The sequence below is a fragment of the Macrotis lagotis genome, chromosome X, assembly GCF_037893015.1.
Source record: "Macrotis lagotis isolate mMagLag1 chromosome X, bilby.v1.9.chrom.fasta, whole genome shotgun sequence".
NCBI classification, from domain to species: domain Eukaryota; kingdom Metazoa; phylum Chordata; class Mammalia; order Peramelemorphia; family Peramelidae; genus Macrotis; species Macrotis lagotis.
Window position 1 is genome coordinate 284,449,707 of NC_133666.1, and position 23,388 is coordinate 284,473,094.

The following is a 23,388-nucleotide window of genomic DNA, read 5'->3' on the forward strand; positions in this document are numbered from 1 at the left end:
TAATTTTACAATTTCCCCCCAATCTCACTTCTCTCCCTTGACTACTTGTTAAATCTAAGCCATTCAGTTCTAGGTCTTCCCATTTTAATGTTATCTGGATCATATATTCCTATCTTTCCTACAAAAATAAGATGCAATACTTTTATCAAATACTTTATAAAAACATAAGTATTATACCTACTGCATTTCCCTGTTCTAGTTTAATAAGCTGGAATCTAAGATTTCTTTTTAATGAAGCTTTGCCAACTCTTAGCTATCTTCCCCACTCTTTTCTAAATGTTCAGTAAACTGCTAATTTTGGGGGTGGGTGTGGAGGGGAGGAATGAAATCCTTTGCTTAACTCTGAAAGTCCTCCACTAATTAGCACCTCCTACCTACTTTTCCAGTTTTGTCTGTGTGTGTGTGTGTGTGTGTGTGTAAGTCCAGAGCCCCATGCCTTAAATGTACTTTGTCCTCCTCTTGGCCTTTCGCTTTCCTTGAAGGCTTACCTCAGGTATCAGTTCATTTATATAGCCATCCTGGATTCACTCAGCTAAAAGTATATATCCCCAGAACACCTTGTTTGGACCTTCCTTTGCCTCTATTGCTTTTTTACTAAGGCTTGAAGGGATTTTAGTCTGCATTGATAGATAAAATGAAATTTTGTTTCTTTGTGGCATGGAAATGATATTGTATTCTTAAAGACAACTGTACCAGTAGATCATAAATTCAGACCCCAACAAGTTTGACTGTTGACTGTTTACTAGCCTATATAAGTGATAGAATATTGACTATAAGGTGATACAATTTTTGGTTATTCCAACTCATTTTGAGAAGTTGGCAGGTACGACAAGTGCAGGAAATATCCTTTTAGTTGAAATCATTAATCTTTTTAAGTATTCTAGTAAGAAGTAAACTAGAAGATAGATGGAGAAAGAGAAAGTAACTTTTCCTTTCCAGAAGCCAGAAGAGCTAGGTTTAAGTCTTAGTTCTGCTGTTTACTAAATGGGAGATTTTGCTCAATTCATGTTAGCTCTCTCAACCTCTGTTTCTCATTAGTAAAATTGGGATAACACCTTTTTTCACGGAGCTGTTATGAAGAAATAATGATTTGTGTTTTGAACACTGCAAAGTGCTGTAAAATAGGAGCTATAATGATTTTGCAAACTAAAGTTAGCATTAGGGATTTGAGTCCCTTACACAAAAAAATAAGCATTGCTTGAATTTTGCTTTCTGTCCATTGGTTGGTGCAGCTGAGATCACTTATGTGTAAATGGTCAAGAAAATTATTGTTTGGATGTAAGTTGAATTAGATGGATGAACTCTGAGGTTTGAACTTTTGTCTTTTGATATGCTGAACACCTTCACTTAGATATGTCTTTTCAGATGTCTTAGATTGTAAGCTCCCTGAGGATAAGGACTGTTTATAAAGTTGGTCCATTTATTCCTAGAACTTGTTACAGATGCCTTTCACATAGTTGGTTGTTAATGTATGTTTATTGAATTGAATTTTTAATTGAATGTAATGTTTCTTGGTGGCCTAGGTCTTATAAAGAATGAATAATTTTGGTTGACTTCTGCTAGAAATTTTATGAGAGAATAGTTAACGTTAAAAGATTCTGAGATAGGGGCAGCTACGTGGTGCAGTAGATAGAGCACCGGCCCTGAATTAGGAGGACCTGAGTTCAAATCCGGTCTCAGACACTTACTAATTACCTAGCTGTGTGGCCTTGGGCAAGCTCCTTAACCCCGTTTGCCTTGCAAAAACCTAAAAAAAACTTTAAAAAAAGATTTTGAGATAGCAGTCAACTAGGTGACACAATGGATAGAGCACTGACCCTGGAGTCAGGAGGACCCAAGTTCAAATCCAGCTTCAAACACTTAATATTTACTTAGCTGTGAGACCGTGGGCAAGTCACTTAACCCTTGCAAAAAAAATTTTTTTGAGACAGCTAGATAATGTTGTAGATAGAGCACTGGACCTAGAGTCAGATAGACTTGAGAAATCCAGACACGAAACACTTAGTAATTGTGTGACTCTGGGCAAATCACTCAACCTTTCAATCAGCTTCAATTACTTTATCTGTAAAATGAGAATAACAGTAATGATAACACTTAACTTTTCCTAGGTTGTTGTGAGAATAGAATGCAATAATGTTTGCAAAACTTTGCAAACCTTTAGCTGAGTATAACAATACTATCTATTATGGAATAATTGTTTTTATTGTTTATAAATATATTATGCTCTGTACAGTTAATGATAGCCGTGTTCTTAGGCTCAGGGACCCTAAACACCACCTTAAGTAGCCTTGTTCCATGTACTAGTGATGTGTGACTCCAGACTACAATTCTGACTTCTGAGTTGTTTCAAGGATTAGAGTTTGAGGTAGTATTTGGCTACTGAGGATTACCTAGTTTTCTGCATTTGTAAAAATGTTTTTGCCAGGAAATGTAGCCACCTACCTTTTGATATTAACTTAAAGCAATTTTAGATAGCTTATTGAGATATTTAATAAATATTAATAACACTATAAAAAGTCAACCATCAAATAGAGGTTTAGAAATATATGGTCTTGTAAAAGCAAGTACCTCAAGTCTGATAGATAGATTTTTGGATTTTTTTAAATATATTTTTTGTTAAAGGTGGGCAAAAGTATAAATTCCTTTGTGTAATTAAGATGACATAGACTAATTCAATGGTTTTTTTATTCTTCATGGTATTTTAGGTTCATGAAAGCTTTAAGTTATGCTTCATTAGATAAAGAAGATCTATTAAGTCCTATTAATCAAAATACACTGCAACGCTCCTCCTCAGTTAGGTCCATGGTATCCAATGCTACATATGGTAGCTCAGATGATTATATTGGACTTGCTCTTCCTGTGGACATCAATGAAATATTCCAGGTACATTCATAAATGTATTTTTTCTGAAGAATTAAAAAAATTTCTAAGAATTGCAAAATAAAATGAATAACTAATGAATATTGAATTTTACAAATTAATTTTTAAGCCACGTGATGAAAGAATTTTTCAGGTGTAAATTTTTTGTCTATATAATAATCTATTTTCCCTTTGCCTCTAGGATATTTATTCTTCCCTCTCCTCTCAGACTTTTATCTCCTTTATTCCTTTTCTTCAATAGCATGTCCCCTTTAGGTTCTACTTTTTGTATTCCTGTTGCTTTTTAGTCTGATAGAAGTTCTTTATATTTTGGAGAGTTTTGGGGGATTGTATTTTTGTTAGCATCTATCCTGTTAGGACATCCAGAAGTTCCTGATGCCTCTTTGACTAATATTGGATTAAGGAATTCACAAGTTCTGCGAAGCATTATCTTTACTGAGTGCCTCAGTATAAATCAGGCCTTATTTTTTTTCTAAGTAGTCAGAATTGTAGAATGTTGTTGTTACTTCAGCCAGCTTTCTGAATAGTGGAAACAGAATGGCTCCCTGGGAAGAGCATGGCTTTTAGAAATGAGAGAACCCAGATTGTATTTTGGATCTGCACCTTACTATCTACGTGCACTTAGGTTCTTCAGCCCCTTTGGAGCTCAGGTTATACATCTGCAAAGTGAGGAAATTGGACTTGGTGTTCTCTGAAATGCTTTACAACTCTAATACAATAATCTTGCCCATTAGATCTCTTCTAGACTGGAATAATCTGCTTAGGGAATTAAACAGTTATTCAGCTAGAGACTTGATAGCCAGAGGGAAATTTTGTTCAGGGACTAGTTGGACCACGTGACCTAGAGGTCCCTTTCAATTTTGATCTGCTACTATTATAAATAATTTAATGTTCTTTTAAATTTTTACTTGTAGATGTGTGTATTTTTAGCAACTTTCAATTTGTTTTGAGACATTTTATTTTCTTGAGACAGTTCCCATGATCTTATTTCAAAATTTTAGGTAAAGGATATTCCTTATTTTCAGAAGAAAACTATACCTCCATGTGATGATCGTGTTGTGAGATTACTACCTGATTCAGGAGGTAATAAATTTTATTGATACTGTTCATAACATTTTATAATGTTATAATTTTTGTCATAATTTGCAGTTACTTGTTTTAAGAAATGTTATTTTGTAACCTTTGTTGAAGAATGAGACTTTAAAAATTCTAGGAAATTCTCTTTTTATGTCACTTTAATTCAAATTAAGGAGTTCTTAACTCCTAGAGTGTTTTGTAAGCAAATGTTCTGCCTGTTGAAGAAAAAAATTTCATTCATAAGAAGGTAATGCTTGAAATACCTAAAATTTAAACACTAAATTTGAAAAGCTTAAATGTGTAATTATTCTGGTGCTTGCCATTTCATCTAACTTGTAGTCATGATTTTTTAAATTGTAAAATCTTTTCTATAGAAAGTTACTATTCCTTAAGCATTTTTGTTCTTATGGTTAATAATAATGATTATAGATGTCTCTGATTCCATTTTATATTTCTACTTTTTCATTTGTATCCAAAATTCAAACAACAAAACTTAAATACTAGGGTTACTTTAAAATGATAACTACTTATATTTTTAGAACATCTTTATCTCTTGTTCTTCATAACCCTCCTTCCCCCATTAAAATTATGTTCATAATTGCACAGAGATAATTTTCTTTTTTGGTTTTTCTTTCCTTCTTTCCTATACTCAAAAAAATTGACTTATCAAAGGTACTTATAAAAAAAGATTTTGATTGGAACAAATACTTTCAGTTCTCATATCATTTTTTTCATTGTGTTTTATTTTTGCCTCTAAGTAGGTCTTCCATCTGGTACTGGGGATCTTGTAAAAAGCCCATTTCAAATGCTCCGACAACAGATTAGTCTCACAGAAATAATGAATACAAGCCATTCAGATGCTTCCCAATTTTTAGAAAATACAGAAGACACAGGACTACAGGAGCACACAGACGATAATTGTCTTTATTGTGTCTGTATCCAGATTCTGGGTTACCAGCATAATAACCAAGTGGACTCAACTTATACTCACACAGGTTAGTATTTCTATTCGGGTTAAGGAACCATCTAAAATAGAATCTTTTTCTCTCATAAAAAAATTTGATTTCACTGGGGTAGGGAACTCTCACTTTGGAATTTCCTTTCTTGGGATAAAGTTACAGTAGTATTTAGTAATATTTAGTTTTTTGAGAATTGCCTCTAAAATTGAGAGATTAAATGACTGGACCACTTGGTCTCACACCTCCTTAGACAATTAACTCCAGGTCTTTCTTTTCAGCTCTGAGTCTGCCTATCTCCTACTCCATTTGACCTTTCATTTCCTAGGTGTGTTGTTTATAGTTGGGAATGAAGGAATGGTAATTTTTAATTGATTTGAATTATTGGAGCAGAGAAAGTTTGACTCCAGTCTAATAATTCCTCAGGAAAATGCTTTTGTAGTTCATTAACATGTTGATACCTAAGAAAGATAACTCCCTCAGTTCATTTAACTCACAATTTATTTCTCATGAGCTTGCAGCTTATTAAACATTTTAATGTCTGAGAAATAAGTTTTATTAAGTTAGTTTATAAATGTCCTTTTGAAATCTTCAGTACAGAGTGTAGTTGTTAAAAAACCAAAGACAATTAATTAAAAGCAAGCTTAACTCTTTGGAGTAATATTATTGAAATGATAAATTTCCTTTGTTTTAAAGGATTATCATTTATTTAGTGACAAAATCATTAAGTTCCTTTAATTAGTGGTTTGTTTTCTTCAGACTTTCCAGACATTCCATATTCTGATTGGTGTGGGCAGACTATCCACAATCACCTAGATGTTGTTTCCTCAAAGTTTTCTGGGATTTCAGGATGCAGTGATGCTGTGTCCCAGGGTTCAGCCAGTAGCACCAAGAGTACAGAATTGGTACTAGGTAAGTTTGCAGAGCTGTAAGGAAAAAAAAGTCATTAAAGAAGCCTTGTATTTTAATAAATAATACATACAGTATTTGTATGAGAAGTATTATACAAAATGTTTAGTCTGGCTTCATTTTTGATGTCTTATAAGTCTTTATAAGATGCAAAATTTAAGTTACTATGTTTATTCCTTTGAGGCAATTCTTTTCTTCACATCTGATCAATTGACATGTCCAGTTTATTCTACCCCAAAAGATGTCTTGCATCCATCTCCTCTTGATATCTTTGTGATTCAGACCCTTAGGATCTCTTGTAATATTTATAATAAACTAATTTTTCTCTACTCCTATCCATTCTTCATACAGCAGCCAAAATAATGTTACTAAAGTAGAAAACTGACCATATGATTTTCCAGTTTAAAAAACTTCATTGCTCTAGCACATTTTTAGCCTTTTATTTAAAGCTTTTTACAGTCTGGCTTCTTTCTTACTTGTGTAATACTATTTCTCTCTTTACCTTTGCCCCAGAAAAATTTGAGATTTTTGAGATCAAGAATTATTATTAAAAAAAGAAATCTTTATATCTCCCACCACACTTGAATGTTTGAACAGTTGATGAGTGCACTTTGCAGTCATTATATTTTTCACTTTTTTTGTCAGCAGCATTATAAAGTTTTTGTACCAGAGGAGTATTACTAGGAGCTTACTAGTATTAAGAAACACTTTGAAGTAGCTAAATGATTCTGAATATAACTGTGACTCACAATAACTTATTTTCCTCAAAGTGAGAAATACTTTAAACATTACCCTGAAATTTTTTTTTTTCAGGAGTCAAGTCAATTCCAGATGATACACCAGTGTGCCGAATACTCCTTCGAAAAGAAGTATTAAGATTAGTTATCAATTTGAGTAGTTCAGTAGGAACTAAAGGTCATGAAACTGGACTTTTGACGTGAGTAAATAATGTATGCAAATTAAATTCATCTGTGGTATTTGTTCTGCTTGTTTATTTTTCTTGCTTCAGGAAGAAATAGGATATTATAATAAAAATATAAAGATTGCTTTACATAATAAATAGCACATAGCAATTTCTTATAGATTAATTCCCTTATTTTTCTTTTTTCTTAAAGCTTCCAAAGCTTTGTTAAGGCACCTTTTCACAAGTTTAAGAGAACTTTATCAAGTTCAAGATCATAATATGCTGTAGGAAAGGTGGTACAGAAACATCTTTAATTTTGACTTTTAGAATCTTGAAGTATTTGTAAAAAAGATAGTTAAAGTAACTTAAGAACAATGCTAAATTTGAATAAAACATTTTTTCTCTAATAAAAAATAATCTAAAAGATCTCTTCCTGTTAAAAAATTATTTATATTAATTACTTTTTTAAAAAATCACATCACTATTTAACTGGTGACTCAGGTATCTTTTGGAAAGTTTTATAATTATTTTTTATATAATTATTTTAAAAACAGGTCAAGTGATGAATTGAAATTTTTCTCATTTAATGTATCTTCCATTTCAGAATTAAAGAGAAGTTTCCTCAAGCATTTGATGACATATGCCTCTACTCTGAGGTTTCCTATTTGTTATCACACTGTACTTTTCGATTGCCATCTCGCAGATTCATTCAGGAGTTATTTCAAGATGTACAGTTTTTACAAGTAAGGAGAAATAGAAGTGGTACTTTATCAATGCTAACAGTGAACAAAAGTTCTTAAATGTTCAATTAAATAGACAGTGGGCGTTTATTAACCACCTATTGTAAAGTATTATGCGAAATACTCGGCAAAGATGACAATAAGATAGTTCTTGTTCTCAAAGAACTTATGTAGGGGGAAAGGATATATGATCTGTTCAAAAATAGGTCAATATAAAGTAATTTAGGGAAATAGTGATAATAGGGATTATTTTAACTTTTTTTAAGATGCAGATTTGGAAGCTGGTAGTTTAGTAGTAGATTTCAAGGAATAGAAATACAACTCCTTATATCTAATTATGAGGTTTATTGATACTAATACAAATCGTGATGATATGCACAAAAAAAGTACATTTTTTTTAAAAAAGAGGTTTTTTTAAATTTATTTAAGGCAGTGGATTTAAGTGATTTGCCCAACGCCACACAGCTAAGGTAATCATTAAGCATCTGGGGTTGGATTTGAACTCAGGTCTTCCTGACTCCAGGACTGGTTTTCTGTCCACTGTGCCACCTAGTTGCCCCAAAAAGTACATATGTTGATCAGTATCAGCATCCACACATTTTAGCTGTTGGTTCTAAGAGGAAATATATCACGATAAATAGTTTAAGAAAAACTTTTCTCTGATCTGAGAGCCACAAGTGAGGCACTATTGATTAACTCTCAGGAGGACAAAAGGAACTAGCACCTACCCTTTCAAATGTACTTATTTTAAGGTACAAAAACCTCAACACCTTTTGAATATATATCAACCATGCCTAGATTATATTACATTAAGCTTTTTACATTTTTTTTTTCACATCAGGTGCTAAAATGTTGAGTCATTGCTCATTTTCTTTCAACTCCCATTTTCCTCTGACAAGACTGTATTAGGAATTATTAATCATTTATCATTTTGTTCCTAGATGCACGAAGAAGCAGAGGCTGTTTTATCAACTCCACCAAAGCAACCTATAATAGATACATCAGCTGAATCCTGACCTCATCTTTATTTGGCAGATCTCTTTGGACTGACTGAAATCCTCACTGCCTGGATTACCAAGACAGGAGCATCTTCTGTAGCTTGTTCCAGCAGTTCCTGGTACATGAATAGTATGAACTGCAGATTGTTTTTTTCCCCAGCAGAAATTTTCCTCCCCACATATATTGTTTGGGGATGTCATCCATTACCAGTTTTATGAGTTATATTTACCAAATGTATGCAAGAGCCAAGCACTGAACACCTACACAGATTTTTTTTTCTTTAATTTTAAAAACATAACGGGAGTTGAACAATAAGTTAGCATGAAGAAACACCCTTTTATGGGGTTGATTCTGAATTCTTTTTAGGTTATATAGAAAAGATGCCTTGTTTGTTAACTAAACTCATATATACCAGGAGTCCACATTTCTAAAGGCTACATCTTCCATGTTGGGATGTACTGTAACAGCTGGTATTTGGGGGTTAACGTTGGACCTTCCACATTTTTCTTAATGTTTGTAACACTACTTGAGAGGTTTATAACCTCAGAATGAAAGAAGAGCCTCAGCGACCTGGGACTTTTAACTTATTTTTAATGTTACTATAATTGCAAATGGTTATTTTGATTTTCGGTCTCTCAGATTTCATTGCAATGTATTATATGTTATATGAACCAATTAAGGTTTTTCACTACGGTTCCCAGTTAAGTCAAAAAATTTTAATTAAACTGAAATAAAGTCTTTTGACCGTTATATATTTTTATTCAATGAAATTTCTGTTCATTTTCATGTTCTGAACATGCCACTTTTCTCAGTGGAAAAATTGAATGAGTATTATTTATTGGCATTTGGCCTAAATGTAAAAATGTATGAAAATTATTTCTGAATCTCGAGAGAGACTGGGTTTGTAGATTATTTCCACATTCCATTGGAAAAGCAGAGCCATATTTCCTTAAATGTTGCTTTAATTAATGAGACTATTATGATAAAAATTGTAGTGAAAAGCCTTAAGTACCAAATTTTGAAGCAGCAGTACTTTAATTTCTAAACCAGTATTCTTTCTGAAATTTTTTTTGCACAAATTAAGTGCAGATGAGTTAAAATACAGTGATTGCCTTTATTACATTATTGGTCATGTTGCTAAGTTGATGAGGGCATATTTTTTCCCCTATTATTAAAAAAAACCACAGCTTTTTAAAGTATCTAAAGACACCTGGAAATCTTTACAGGAATTAACTACATATATGCAAATTTGTATATAAAATAGCACGGAAATCTTCAATAGAATGCCTGTGACTGAAAGGAATTATCATTTTTTTGATATTTACATATATACATACATGTGTGTGTATGTGTGTGTGTATAATATAAAAAATCCAGCTGGACTGAATTAAGGACACTTTTTAAAAAAGATCATTCAGTTTTACCATTTTTGTAATTACTGTCAGCTTTGACAGTTGTGAAGTTAACTCATGATCCCATATATTATAGATCCTGATAATAACTGATTTGTTCTTTGAGATGTTTGTAAATAGCCCTTTGAAACAGAAAGTAAAACCCATTTATATTTCCCCTGTTGAACAACTATTTTATTTTATTTACTGGCACTGAAAGTTTTGTTGGGATGAAGCACTTCATCTCACTACCTAACACTTCTTGGACTGCACTTCAGTGAATTGTTTTTATGTGCACTGTATAGCAACTTAGAACAGAAAAGCTGCAGGATTGTAACCTGCTTCTACCCAAATTTGGCTTGCGTTTCTCTCATAAAATCCAATTGAAGGAAAAGCAGAAATAATTTGTTTCAACTTTTCATTTATTAGTAGCCCCAAGAGTTTTTGTAACATTTTGACAGTACTTAAAAACTTGCCTGTTGACTTGGTCTTTGGGCTTGAAAGATTAAAAAATTACTTCTCCAAAGAACCAATTGTCAGAAATGTTAGACCAAATAGTGATTAAAAACTCCAAAGGAAATAATGTAGTGATCCTCCCCAAAATGGGATTCATATGCTTTAGACAGTAGTTTCAAACTACCTCAGTTAGAATAGACTATAAAATCTGTGGTTTAAGCCCTTCTGAATTAAACCATTAACTCATGTTTGTTTTTTCTTCCCAGAAGTTAAGGCATAAATAGTAGCCAGAACAGTTTTTGACCAGTATTCTAAAAGAAATTTAAACTTTGTCATTTTTACCTATAGCATTTATTTTGGAGAGAGCCATGTGGTTCTCTGAATATCATTGAGGTTCTAAAGAAATAAAATGTCTGTACTTAGAAAATCATCATGCTCTTTGGTTAACACTTGGATTCATTGGAACGCTTATTTTCAGAATTTGTATCAAAGGTAGCCTTTTATGATGGAAAATGCTATGCCAAGTGCTTAATTTAGATATTTAAAAAAAATCATAGTTGAAAAGTTTAGGATTGGTGTCTTGGTGATAAAAAATATTTCAGAAAATCATCTATTAGTAGATACTACCAGAATATAGATTACGAGAATAATGTCAGTACTGTAGTTTTTCAAGATATGGAATTTTTAGAATTAATTTTAGTCCAGATAAAATTGTACTACTAATAGAAAGAATTATTGAAGAAGTTGGAGGAACTTTGGCAGTTGTACTGGTTATAAACTGTGAATTTCTAATATTGTAAAGTGATTTGTAATTTCCAATTGCAAAATTTGTTTCACAAGCAATTAATCAGCTTAATGTAACTAGATTCTATTTAGATAGTAATAAATAAGGAATCAGATATAGAGCTTTCATAATAATGTCATCTGAAAGTTCTTAACAGTTACATTTTTGTTACTTATTTATATTTAAATGTATACAAGAGGCAGAGACGACCCCCATTTCCAAGCCTCACCCCCAAAGTTCTTCTAAATATTATTTGGACAGTAAAATTGTCTAAGATAAAGAGAATATATGCATTAAAAATAGATTTGAAGGCCATGAATGCACTGTTAAATAAAATAGCCTCAGTCAGAAAAATGTGCATATAAAATAAGCATAACAATTCTTGACAAAGCAAAGACTATTAATTTACATTTCTTTAACCAGAGCTTGACTAATTTTTTAGGGCACAGTAATAATGGCAAAGTATTCAACTATGAAATGGAAGCTTAATACAAAATTTTGTTCAGTAACATTTCAGAAGATACATTTTGCATACCTTAAAGCACATATCATTAAGCAATAAATACCAATCTAATATTTTGTGGGGTTTTTTTATCTAGCAGATCTGAAATTGTCTTGCATGTTGAGTAGATTGCTAATTTATGTCAGAAAAGCTTTGTAAATTAGACTACTTTAAGAACAGCCTTAGGAAACTTCCTTTGAAAAGGTTTTTTCCCTGAGCGATGTGAAGTGTTGAATGCTTCTAATTCTGTTTTCAATGCACAATTCATTATGACTTGAACATGGGAAAAGTAAATTTCTTAAATTGATTGTATGTGAGAAATTTTAATGAGGATTAGCCTTTTGGAATGATCTGTGATATAAATTAGTCATATGTGCTTCACCCCCATCTTTCCATACACGAAATACATTGTTAATGAAATACTTTGGTTTCACTACAGTGAAGTTTTATTGCTATATCAGAGAATTAAAATAGTTATGCTTATGAAAAAATAATTGGAACACTTAAACATTACTACAAGTGATTTCCTTTTCTCTTAAGTTCTATTCATTCACAGTAGGTCTATATGCAGAACATGGACTTTTTTCCTTTGGACTATTTTTATAAGATAGATAGATGGATAGCTATGCCACAGCATGCATAAATTGCACATTTTGCTTGACTTCCTTTGTAAAATACCTATTTAATTTGAGAAATGTAATTTATGCCAAAAAGTTTAAATTGCAATTTTGCCACTGAATAGGTTGATTTAGCACAAAATGCAAAGTCTTGTTGGGGGGGGGGAGAGAAACATTTCATTTATGTAGTTAAAAAAATGTTGCAATACTGGTCTGTCAGTAACCCTAAAGCTATATTGTAAGAGATTGATGTAAATTAATTGTTTTAAAGAGTGGGAAGGGATTGTGAAAATCTCAGATTTATTCTCCCTCCCCATGCAATTTTTTCCTTTTTTCTTTTTTTTTTAATTTAGTAATACGCTGCTACATATTTGGAGGTTCTAGTGTTTGTAGGTCACTGAACAGACATTGAAATCTGATTTATATTGTATACCTGTAACATAGAAAGAAAAAGTATTTATATATTTTCTGTAAGAATATTTCATTGAGCTGTGTATAATTTAAACAAAAAAGGTTTGTTCCTAAATGGTTTTGCCCACCTTGATTTTTTTTTGGTGGTTTTTGTATAGTGTGTACAGTTTATGTCTCTGGGCATTAAAAGCCTCCTGAAGCGTAATCTTATCAAAGGGATATGTTGTTAATAAAATGTACTTAAAATTCTTAAAGAGGTACTGGTTTTTTTTACATGACTTAGAGTAATTGAACTGGATTATAATGCTTCTTAAATGATACCAGGTAAAGCTACATATTGAGGCCTAGGTCTCCAATTAATATCAATAACATGCAGTGTTAACATTTAGCACTTTTTCCTTGAAAGTTTTTTTTGGGTTGATAATATTTTTGCCAAAAAATCTCAGCCTTTCCTAAATGTCTTATGATCAGAGGACATGGGGATTCCAGGATATTCACCTTATCATTTCTCTTGTTTTTTTAGTGAGAATAAAACAACTAACTGAAATTTATCTCATTTTAAACAAAATATCACAATATTATTTGTTAAGGTTAGTTGCAATAATTTTACAGTATAAATTATGTTCCAATTTTATAGTATATGTTCATACAAAAAAATTTGAAACAGGAATTTGCTTTGTGATTATGTGAATAGGTTGATTACAGTAAATTTGGGGAAGAAGGATAGTGATTTAACATTGAGATATGTTTCAGTACTGGATTATTCCTTTAGAACAATATGTATGAGAAAAGTTCACCTTGAAGCAATCTTCTTTAAAATAAATCATTTTTATATTGAATTTTAGGATAAAGTTGGAAGTGTATTTCAATTAAGGTTCCAACTTGTGTGGAAAAGCACCTGATATTGTGGCTAGCCTTTTGAAAATTATAAATTTTAAAAAGAAGGAAAGAGTAAGGTAGCTCACAAGAGGAAATTGTATAATGATATATGGGTGCTGGAAAAAATAGAAGTTGATCATTCAAGGGACAATCATATACTGAATGTGAGCAGGCTTCAACACAAATTTATGTAAGAAAAAATAAGAGCAAAGAATAATCGATGGACAAACAGCCCGTGTCCTCCATTGCCATGTTCTAGATGTCACAAGATCACCAGCAAGGCTCCTATCATGTTATTTAGACTCCCTTCCCCAGTCTTTCCCATTTCTTTCCATGGTGACTATGGAAAAGATTGCCCTGTATGGGGAATACCCATGTTGGCATTCTGAGTAGTGTAGTTAGCACAAGAGTAGGGGACTCACTTCAATCTAGCCCAACTGAAGAATAACTGAAATCCCAGGTCAGAGAGAAGCCTACAATTCTGCTGCTCTGAGCTAACAGAGCTTTCCAGCTGACATTAGGGGCAGAGTCTAGGAGTTTACTTTTGCAGAAATTTGAGCACAACCCAAGAGCTTGGCAATCAATCTTTGCCTGTAATCAGACCACTTGGGGAACACTAAAAGCTTGTAGGTCACTACCTGTCCCTGAGATCCACTCAATATGCCAAGAAAGCAACAGGACCAGCTTCCCTCCAGAAGTGTGGTCAAACCTGGTTCTAACATCAAGTCTAAAGTCAGGAAGAATGGAAAAACAAAAAAGAAGAACCCCACCATAATTAGCTAATTTTGGTAACATACTTAAGACACAAACACAGAAGAGAATGACTCCAGGATATCTCTAAGCAATGCTTCACAGAAAAATATAGCTGAGGCACAGACTCAACTAGAATTTCTGGAAAAGATGTTTTAAAAGATTTTAGAAAATTGTTTTACAAGTAAAATAAGAGTGTTGAAGGAAAATAATTGGGAAAATGAGAACTATGGAAGAAAGAGTTGGAAAGATTTGAGAAATTGGCACAAAAGGAACAAAATCTTTCCCAAGCAACAAACTCCCTGAAAATTAAAAGGGAACAATTTGAAGCCAGTGACTTTATGAAGTAACAAGAAATACTAAGAAAAAACCTGGAGAAGAAAAGAAATTTAGGGTATCTCATAGCAAAAGCAATTGATCTAGAAAACTACTGAGGAAAAACAAAATAAGAATCACTGGATTAGCATTGCCATGTCCAAAGAGCCTAGATAGTCTGCTTAAATTTTTTTTACTTGCGCAGATCTAGTAAAACCAAAGAAGAAATAGGAAGAATCTACCTGTCTCCTAAAAGATCTAGTAAAACCAAAGAAGAAATAGGAAGAATCTACCTGTCTCCTAAAAGAAACCTTAAAATGAAAATACCCAGGAAACAGCCAAAATCCAGAGGTTCCAGGTCAAAGAAAAAAAATATTGCAAGCACCCAGAAAGAAATAATTCAAGTACTAAGGGTTCATAATCAGGATCACACATTATTTAGCAGCTACCACTGTAAATGGTGGAGAACCTGGAATACAGTATTTCAGAAGGAAGAGGATATGGGTTTACAATCAAGAATAACTTAAGCAGCAAAACTGATACTGCATAGAGGGAAAGTGGACCTTCAGTGAAATAATTTCCAAGTAGTCCTGGTGAGAAACTTTAAAAGGTAAACAAACATGAATGACCAATGATAAAGGCCTAAATAAAGATAAACTACAAACATTTAGATAGGAGGAAATAATACATGATAATCTTCTATGAACCCTAAAGGGAGTTCAATTAGACAAGTTCTGAAAATGGTTCTGTTAAGTCTTCATGAGCTTAAAGAAAAGAATGGAAAAAGAAAGGAAGCAGAATGGGGGGGGGATTAAGAAAATATAGGGCAAATGATCTCATAATGAGGGTACACTGGTAGGCTTCAGTACAAACAAGGGGGAGGGGTGAAGGGAGCAGCTGACAAAAACACCTGTACTGGTCAAAAGAAAATTTCTGAAATATCATTCCCTCAATGAGGCATTAGAGAAAAAGCAAGGAGAAAGAATAGACTAAGGGAAGTATTGGACCTAAGCAAAACAGCTAATGATATACAGAAATAATTACAGCTCTTCATGAGGTGGTAAGAAATGAGAATCAGTAGATAGCCATAATTGAGGAAATGGAAATGTGATAGTACTATGCCAAACAAAGTAATGACCAAGATTTCAGGGAACTAATGAAACATGCTATGTACCTCCAGATAGAGGTGAAGGATTCAGAATGAAGAAAGACAAATATTTTTATTTCATCAAATGTGGAAATTTGTTATGATTGACTACATATTTGTGATAGGTTTTGGGTTTTTTGGTATTCCAATGGGGGTAGAGGGGTTGCAGACTTGGGGTGGTGGGGAAGGAGGAGGAAGCAGCTATAAGGCAGATCTTGGCTGATTAAAACTGTATTTACGTGTGTGTGTGTATGTATATGCATATTTTGTATATATGCATGTATCTATTATATGTGTATATACACATACATACATAGAGAATGTATGTATGCATACAGAAATCTTGGGAACTCTGAGGACCAATGATGCCTGCCTCCTGATAGAGAAGTGATGGATTCAAGAGTACAGGCATATTTTTAAGAAATGGGAAGTAAGAAATTTTAACTATCCTTGTGTGTAATAGCAGTTTGGGGTTTGTTTTTAGCTTTCTCAAGGTGTGTGTGGGAGGGATGAAGTGGAAGAGAGAGATCTTTGAAAACAAAATAAAATTTAATTTTTAAAATGGCTAAAGTAGAGATGAGTAGGGTAACTATTCTATGAAGGGGGAAACAGTCTAGGCAAATATATGAAGGCAAGAGATGGATTTTGACTTGGAACAGTGAATTGTCCATTATAATAAGGTGTAATCAGCTTGGATAGGTCTTTAAGTACTAAACTGGATTTGATATTTGATCCTAGTGGTAACTGGGGAACCATTGAAGGAAGGAAGTGACATATTCAGACCTGTTTGGTTTTTTTTAAGGTTTTTTTGCAAGGCGGTAGGGTTAAGTGGCTTGCCTAAGGCCACACAGCTAGGTAATTATTAGGTGTCTGTGTCTGAATTTGAACTCAGGTCCTCCTGACTCCAGGGCCGGTGCTCCATACACTGCGCCACCTAGCTGCCCCAGACCTGTTTCTTACAAATATTATTTTGGCAACAGGGAAAAATTGAGTTCAGGAGAATAGAATTCCAAAACAGGGAACCCAATTAGAAGCTTTTAATGATTGTCCAGATAACAGGTTATAAAGGTCTAAAATAGGAACTAGGTAATGGGTTCATAGATGGAAGTGAAAGGGATGAATGTGAGAGAATGGGCTGAGGAAATGATCAGTCTATTAAAAATACCAATACTTCCACTCTTCTGTGTCATTTTTGTAGTATATGTTTTAAATATTCTTTAAATTAAAAGTTTGTTTTATTAAACCCGATATTTTACATTTCTTTTTGAGATACTAAAATCAATCAGTATTTCTTTTTATTTAACACTCCACTGTAAACAGAATAAGGACACTTTTCAGAGATAATACTCTTGATGAAAAAAGTATAGCTACTGATGGTGAGATTTTTAAAGAAAAATGAAAAAAAAAATCTGAGTAGGAAAAAAAATCACCGAAAGAAAGTGGAAAGACCTCCAGTGGTAGAAAGTGTTAATACATTGTCTTGCCACTCTTCTTGCAGTTATTTAATTTCCTTTTCCTTCAGGTGCACTTGCAGCCTTGTCATCATCTTCAAATTGCTTCAAAACATGTTCCAAAGCATCAGTCTCAAGATCCCTCAGGATCTGTTCCCATAGTATCTAGCCAGACCCACCAACAAATTGTATTTACTGAGATTAGATTTATAAAATGAACATTGATGTCCTTTTATTTCTAAAGTACTAAGTGTGCATGCAGGACTCACTGAATGGAAAATTTTTCTCATAAATGTTTTGGATAATTCCAAGATGATAACTTTGAAAGCTACCATTAAAAAAAATTAAGGGAAAGATAAAGTGACTATCAGAAAATGAGTTTTTATCACATAGTAAATAAGCTTCCTTGGGCACTGTTTCTATGGTCAGTTATTTTCCAAGGACAGCAGAAGAATGTGCAAAATGTCCTGGTCATGAAGCCCAGCAAGATTTCCATGGCCTTGTAGGATCCCTTATGCATACAACCATAGGTTTGCTACCAAATGTTCCAGTGACGTTGCACCCTCAGCCCACAAGCACCAAGGTTATGGAACTCTTAGTGTTAGAGTATCAAGATATGAAACTTATATGCTGGCTAGCACAGTTTTTCAAGTTGATCAAAAGAGGCAACTGAGATGGATCTGTCACCTTCAGTGGGAAGGGACAGGGCCAAACCTGTAGGTATCACCATTTGCTTTTTATACTCTGAGCAGTGTCTTGGCTCAGGAAGATTAGCAGAAGAGCTGCCTTGGTCTCCAGGCATGGTTGGTGCCAACTGGGATACATAATTCAAATTGGCTTCTTCTACAGCAGGAATATTGTCCAGTGATCCAATGTTGTCCTTTTTGACCTTTAGTGAATTCTCAGAAGGTTCCACAGACCACATTGGGTCATTGGGCATCATCTGAATTTGACTGCAAGAACCAAAGTCAGATGCTCCCTGGCGATAAGTGAAATTCTCAAAACAGATGCCGCCTTGATCTTTTCCTGTTGAAAGGAGGTAGATATAGGTAGGCTGGGCTGTCTCATTCCCTATAAGGAATGCTCTTGATCCTTGTGTTTTACTTATTTCTGACTTGTTCACAATTTCAATAATGTCAGGAATACATTCACTGGTGTTCAGTATGGCCTGGTGAATATTACCCTAGAAAATAATCAACAAAATAATTGCTAAAGCAAGCAAATGTATAAAGTTTAAAAAAAGACTTAACCTGTTTTTTTAAACATTTCCCATCCTAATAACTGAGATGATACTTCAACGTTTAATCCTAAGCACAACAGCTAACTTGAAAGTGATGGTTGCCTTTAGGCAAAGATTCAAATGACCTCTAACGTGTTCATTTTTATTTTCCTGTTTGGAATAATATAGACAATTTCTTTTCACCCTCTTCTTGATGTTTGTTTCCCTGGAAGCTTGTTTTTTCCAACTTTTCTTTACAAATCCAAGGAAAGCACTGTCATCATAGGCCTGATCCAATTGTACCTAATTTGGGGTCCCTTAAGATCCTTCATAACCTCTGCAATTTTTTTTCTTAGTTTTTTGGGTTTTTTTTTTTTTTGCAAGGCAATGGGGTTAAGTGGCTTGCCCAAGGTCACACAGCTAGGTAATTATTATGTGTTTGAGATCAGATTTGAACTCAGGTCCTCCTGACTCCAGGGCCGGTGCTCTATCCACTGCACCACCTACTTGCCTGATAACATTTGTTCAACCATTTGTGTCTGAGGGTGATTCCCTCATTTTCCAAATTTTTGCCAACATGAAAAAGAGTTGTCATAAATATTTTGGTACATATAGTGTTTGTTTTCTCTTGTTTTAATCTCTTTGTAATATAGCACTAGTATTGCTGGGTCAAAGTATATGTACAATTTAATAGCTTTTGGGGACATAGTTAAAAGTTGCTTTCTATAGTGATTGAACAACTCCACAGTTCCATCAGTAGTAAAATGACAATTCTTGAAGGGGGCATGGGAAAAACATACCCCCTTCAAAGTTTGTCATTTTCTTTTTTAGTTAACTCTGCAAATCTGATGAGTGCGAAGGCAGAATCTCAGAGTTGTTATAATGTGAATTTATTTGTGATTTGGATCATTTTTAAAATGGTATTTAGTAGCTTTCTGGAAACTGCCTATTTGTATTCTTTGACCACTCATCAATTAGGAAATGGATCTTATTCTCATAAATTTGAGTCAGTTTCCTACAGATCTTAGAAATGAATCTGAAAAAAAAATTTTTTCCATTTACTGGTTTCTTTTCTTATTTTGTTTGTACAAAAGATTTTAAATTTTATATAATTAATATTACCCATTTTAGCTTCTTTGATTCTCTCTAGCTTTTGCTTGGTCATGATATCTTCCTACTATCTAAAGGTAGGTCCAACAGCTAATTTCCTGGCTCTTTAAATTGTCTAGATTGCCACCCTTTGTGTCTAAATCAGGTCCCTATTTAGAAATTACCATGATATACAGTATGAGATATTGATCTGTAACTAGTTTCCACCAATCCCTTTTCTAGTTTTCCCAAAAGTTTTTGTTAAATGAGGTCTTACCCCAAAAGCTAATCTTTGGTTTTATCAATCACTAGATTGTTGTGCTCATTTACTTGTTAATCCTGTCCACTGATCCCCCTCTCTATTTCCTGACCTATATCAAATTGTTTTGATAGTTACTAGCTTGTTTGGTTTTTTGCTTTGTCTTTTTGTTGGGCAGTGGGTTTAAGTGACTTGCCCAAGGTCACATAACTGGTAAGTAGCAAGTGTCTGAGGTCGCATTTGAATTCAGATCCTCCTACCTCCAGGGCTGGTGTGCCATCCACTGTGCCACCCAACTGCCTCCCTGATGATTGCAGTTTTACAGCAGTCTGTTTTGAGATCTGGTATTACTAAATCCTCTTCCTCCACATTCACTATATAATAGTTTTTCACTATTTCTCACCTTGAAGTTCATCAGTGACAAAACACTGCTTTTACAAGGGTCTGGAATATTGGGGAAGCACTTCTCCTTCACCCTAGGATTACAACAAAAGTAGCATCAAATGAGAAATATGTGAAAATGTTTCTATTGAAATCATTTAAAACAAAAACATTTCTTTTTCTCTTAATTCATATACACACTAAAAATAGTACTAAAAACAATCGAATAGTCTTGGTCTTTGGTTTCTTTCTCTCTTTCCTCTTCTGTTTCTTTCCCTCCTAGCAAATTCAGTGATTTCAACCGAATTCCAAATAACCTTTTCCAGCTTTAATGAGGCATAACTCTGTCTTTCCTAACAGAAAGGTTTTTGTAACACTTACCACTGAATTTTCAAGGTCAACACGATGATGAGCAGCAGAGTAAAGGCCATTGGAAATATTATAATCATAATTAAATTGGCTGAAGAAAAAAGAATAATTTTTCAATGAATAACTTTTGCTTCTGCCATAAGCTCAACACTGAAAATAAATCTGCATGTGGAAAATAAAATTTATTAATCTCATTTTACAAAATCTATGACAAAAATTTAAATTTTCTCTGTCCAATATTAATTTTATTAGTATTGATGTTCTTTACACGTTACCTTTAAAAAAACCCTAACCCCTTAGAGGTCAAAGGATATAAACAATAATATATATATACATATATATGTATGTATGTATGTGTGTAAATATATATAAACCATCAATAACTACATTTTTAAATGTTCTAAGTTACTAATGATAACAAATGTAAAATTAAATAATCCTTTAAATTTGAAAAGACAGGAAAAGATGGTAATAGTGTTGGAAAGACTACAGAAAAATCAGCACATTGATACACCTTGTAAAACTGCAGTTTGATTCATATCTAGAAAACAATTGGAAATTATTCTATAAAACTTAGTGAACTGTTCATACCCTTTGACCCAGTTATGAGACTGGTAGAAAGACACCCCAAGGAAATCAATAGCATCCCTTTTCTCTACCCATTTTCTGATTTGCTTTGCCAGACTCTATACAGATGTTTTTTTCTGATGTAATGAATGACTGAATGACTGTCTCTGTCTCTGTCTCTGTTTCTCTCTCTCTCTCTCTCTCTGTCTCTCTCTCTCTCTCTGTCTCTCTCTCTCTCTCTCTGTCTCTCTCTCTCACACACACACACACACACACAGAAACAACGAAGGCAAGGGAAGGGAATATGCCTTTATATAGTGTCTACTATGTAACAAGCACTATGTTAAGCTCTGTTATTCAGTCATTATTCAGACATGAAGATTTTTTAAAAATGCATTCTGTATTTGTTTTACCTTCTCAATTCACTCTTCATAATCTATCCCCCACCCCCTCTCCCGTTGCCGAGATTCTCCCCACACACCAACAGGCCCTCTGCTTTCCATCCTCTCCATTCATCCAACTATAATTTCCTCTACTGAAATCCTCCTGTTTCAAGACCCAGTGCACATATTACCTTCTCTCTGAAGCTTTCCGTGATCTGCTCTATTCCCATCTCTCAAGCCACTTTGACCTTCACATAATCTACCTAGAATCATATTGGCATAAAAATTGAATTCCCCTTCTAGATTATAAATTCTTTAAGGTTGAGGATTATGTAATTTTTCATCTTTGTATTCCCAGTGACTTGTACATAATATCTAAAAATGTTTATAGAATGAATGTTGAATGTTAAATGGAACTCCTAATTCAGTTCAAGATACTATGCTTAGGGCTAGGGATACAGAAAATAAAATTAAGACAACAAAACCCATTCCACAGTCTATGCCCTAATGGAGTTTATGTTAGAGGAGGTGGAGGAAGAGGAGTAGGGAGAGAGTGGGGCTAAATAGAGGAGGAACAACACATCCACAAAGAAGTATATTTCAAGAGAAAGAATCGACAGAGGCAAGGGAGGAATCCATCCCAAGGAGTGGAGAGGGCTCAGAAAAAAGACTGAGTCCCATTTTTATTAGGTTTTGATTTTTTCTAACTCACTATTTTCAGGTCTTTCTGGGCTAGTTTCATTGTTGAGAATTGCTCTAGTAATCCCAGGAAGGCTGTCTCCGCCTCTTGTAAATGCTTTGACTTCAAAGTTGTATGTTGAATGTGGCTGCAGGTTTTCCACTCTGAAAGTCTTTTGTTTTGTATCTGAAACTGTGTATTCACAACCTTTTATATTATCTAGGAAAGAAAAGGAAATCGTCAGTTTGCTAAAAGCATAGGAGAAAACAGAAGACATTAATAAAAAAATCATTTTGTTAAAAAGCATAGGAGTTAAGAGTTAACTTGTATATGACTAAAATGGCCTTGAGCAGCTAACAGTCTCACAAATGTCTCAAAAGTTTTTCATTTTTAAAATCTACATTTCTCTTAGCCTTGTCCTAAAAGCCACTATTCCACCTTCCTCCTCTAGCTCCCCATCCATGTCAGGTTTTTTGTTTTGTTTTTTATCATTTCAGACAAGGGGTCTCTGTCTCTATCTCTCTCTGTGTCTCTCTGTCTCTGTGTCTCTCTGTCTCTCTCTGTCTCTGTCTCTCTCTCTCTCTCTCTCTGTCTCTCTCTCTCACACACACACACACAGATACGATGAAGGCAGGGGAAGGGAATAAGCCTTTATATCGTGTCTACTATGTAACAAGCACTATATTAAACTCTGTTGCTGTTCAGTCATTATTCAGTCATATCTGACTCTTCATGACCCCATTTGAAGTTTTCCTGGCAGAGATAATGGAGAGGGTCCACTATTTCATTTCCAGCTCATTTTACAGATAAGAAAACTGAATTACAGATGACTTGGCCAGGGTCACACAACTACTCAATTTTTCCACTGTCTCCTAGTTGCCCCAATAAATGCTTTTTATAAATCTCTCATTTGATCCTTGCAAAAATCCTCTTAGTTAGGAGTTATTATTATTATCTCCAGATAGAAATCCCTTGGGCTAGCATGGTGCTGCTCAGTGTGATTCTGGGGGTAGGAAATAGAAGAACTAAAGTGATATTTGCCTCAGACATATATTTTTATCACTGGATTCTGGATTTTCCACACAAGGCAGTGGCAGGGATTTGTATACTTTCTCACTTTACTTCCCCATTAATAAGGCCAGCACCATTCCTGCTTTGAACTGCTTTAGTGAATAGATAAAGCTCATTTACAGTTAGTACATTATTTTTGTACATATGGAGGTAATTACCAAATTCTAAAAGCACAAACTAGTTTTTTTTAATTCCCCAAAGCA

The 23,388-nt window shown here is 33.8% G+C and overlaps 2 protein-coding genes across 12 annotated transcripts in view; one reads left to right on the plus strand and one right to left on the minus strand.

Moving 5' to 3' along the window:
* The window catches only part of RICTOR (RPTOR independent companion of MTOR complex 2), a 138,122-nt gene extending 124,901 nt beyond the window's left edge, over positions 1 to 13,221 (plus strand). For 6 of the 8 annotated variants that reach the window (XM_074206786.1, XM_074206790.1, XM_074206788.1 and 3 more), the window contains 7 exons: positions 2,706 to 2,883; positions 3,882 to 3,963; positions 4,716 to 4,952; positions 5,673 to 5,825; positions 6,636 to 6,759; positions 7,331 to 7,469; positions 8,408 to 13,221. In XM_074206786.1, the coding sequence (XP_074062887.1) occupies positions 2,706 to 2,883; positions 3,882 to 3,963; positions 4,716 to 4,952; positions 5,673 to 5,825; positions 6,636 to 6,759; positions 7,331 to 7,469; positions 8,408 to 8,482 (988 nt within the window). In that variant the 3' untranslated portion in view covers positions 8,483 to 13,221. The remainder of the gene's footprint in view (positions 1 to 2,705; positions 2,884 to 3,881; positions 3,964 to 4,715; positions 4,953 to 5,672; positions 5,826 to 6,635; positions 6,760 to 7,330; positions 7,470 to 8,407) is intronic. The other 2 variants (XM_074206787.1, XM_074206791.1) reach the window with 2 other exon arrangements.
* Positions 13,222 to 17,098: 3,877 nt separating this feature from the next.
* Positions 17,099 to 23,388, minus strand: part of OSMR (oncostatin M receptor) — an 80,847-nt gene continuing 74,557 nt past the window's right edge. For all 4 annotated transcript variants that reach the window (XM_074206798.1, XM_074206797.1, XM_074206800.1 and 1 more), the window contains 4 exons: positions 22,148 to 22,333; positions 20,498 to 20,576; positions 20,139 to 20,211; positions 17,099 to 18,351 (listed from right to left, as the gene is read on the minus strand). In XM_074206798.1, coding sequence (XP_074062899.1) covers positions 17,803 to 18,351; positions 20,139 to 20,211; positions 20,498 to 20,576; positions 22,148 to 22,333 — 887 coding nt within the window. In that variant the 3' untranslated portion in view covers positions 17,099 to 17,802. The remainder of the gene's footprint in view (positions 18,352 to 20,138; positions 20,212 to 20,497; positions 20,577 to 22,147; positions 22,334 to 23,388) is intronic.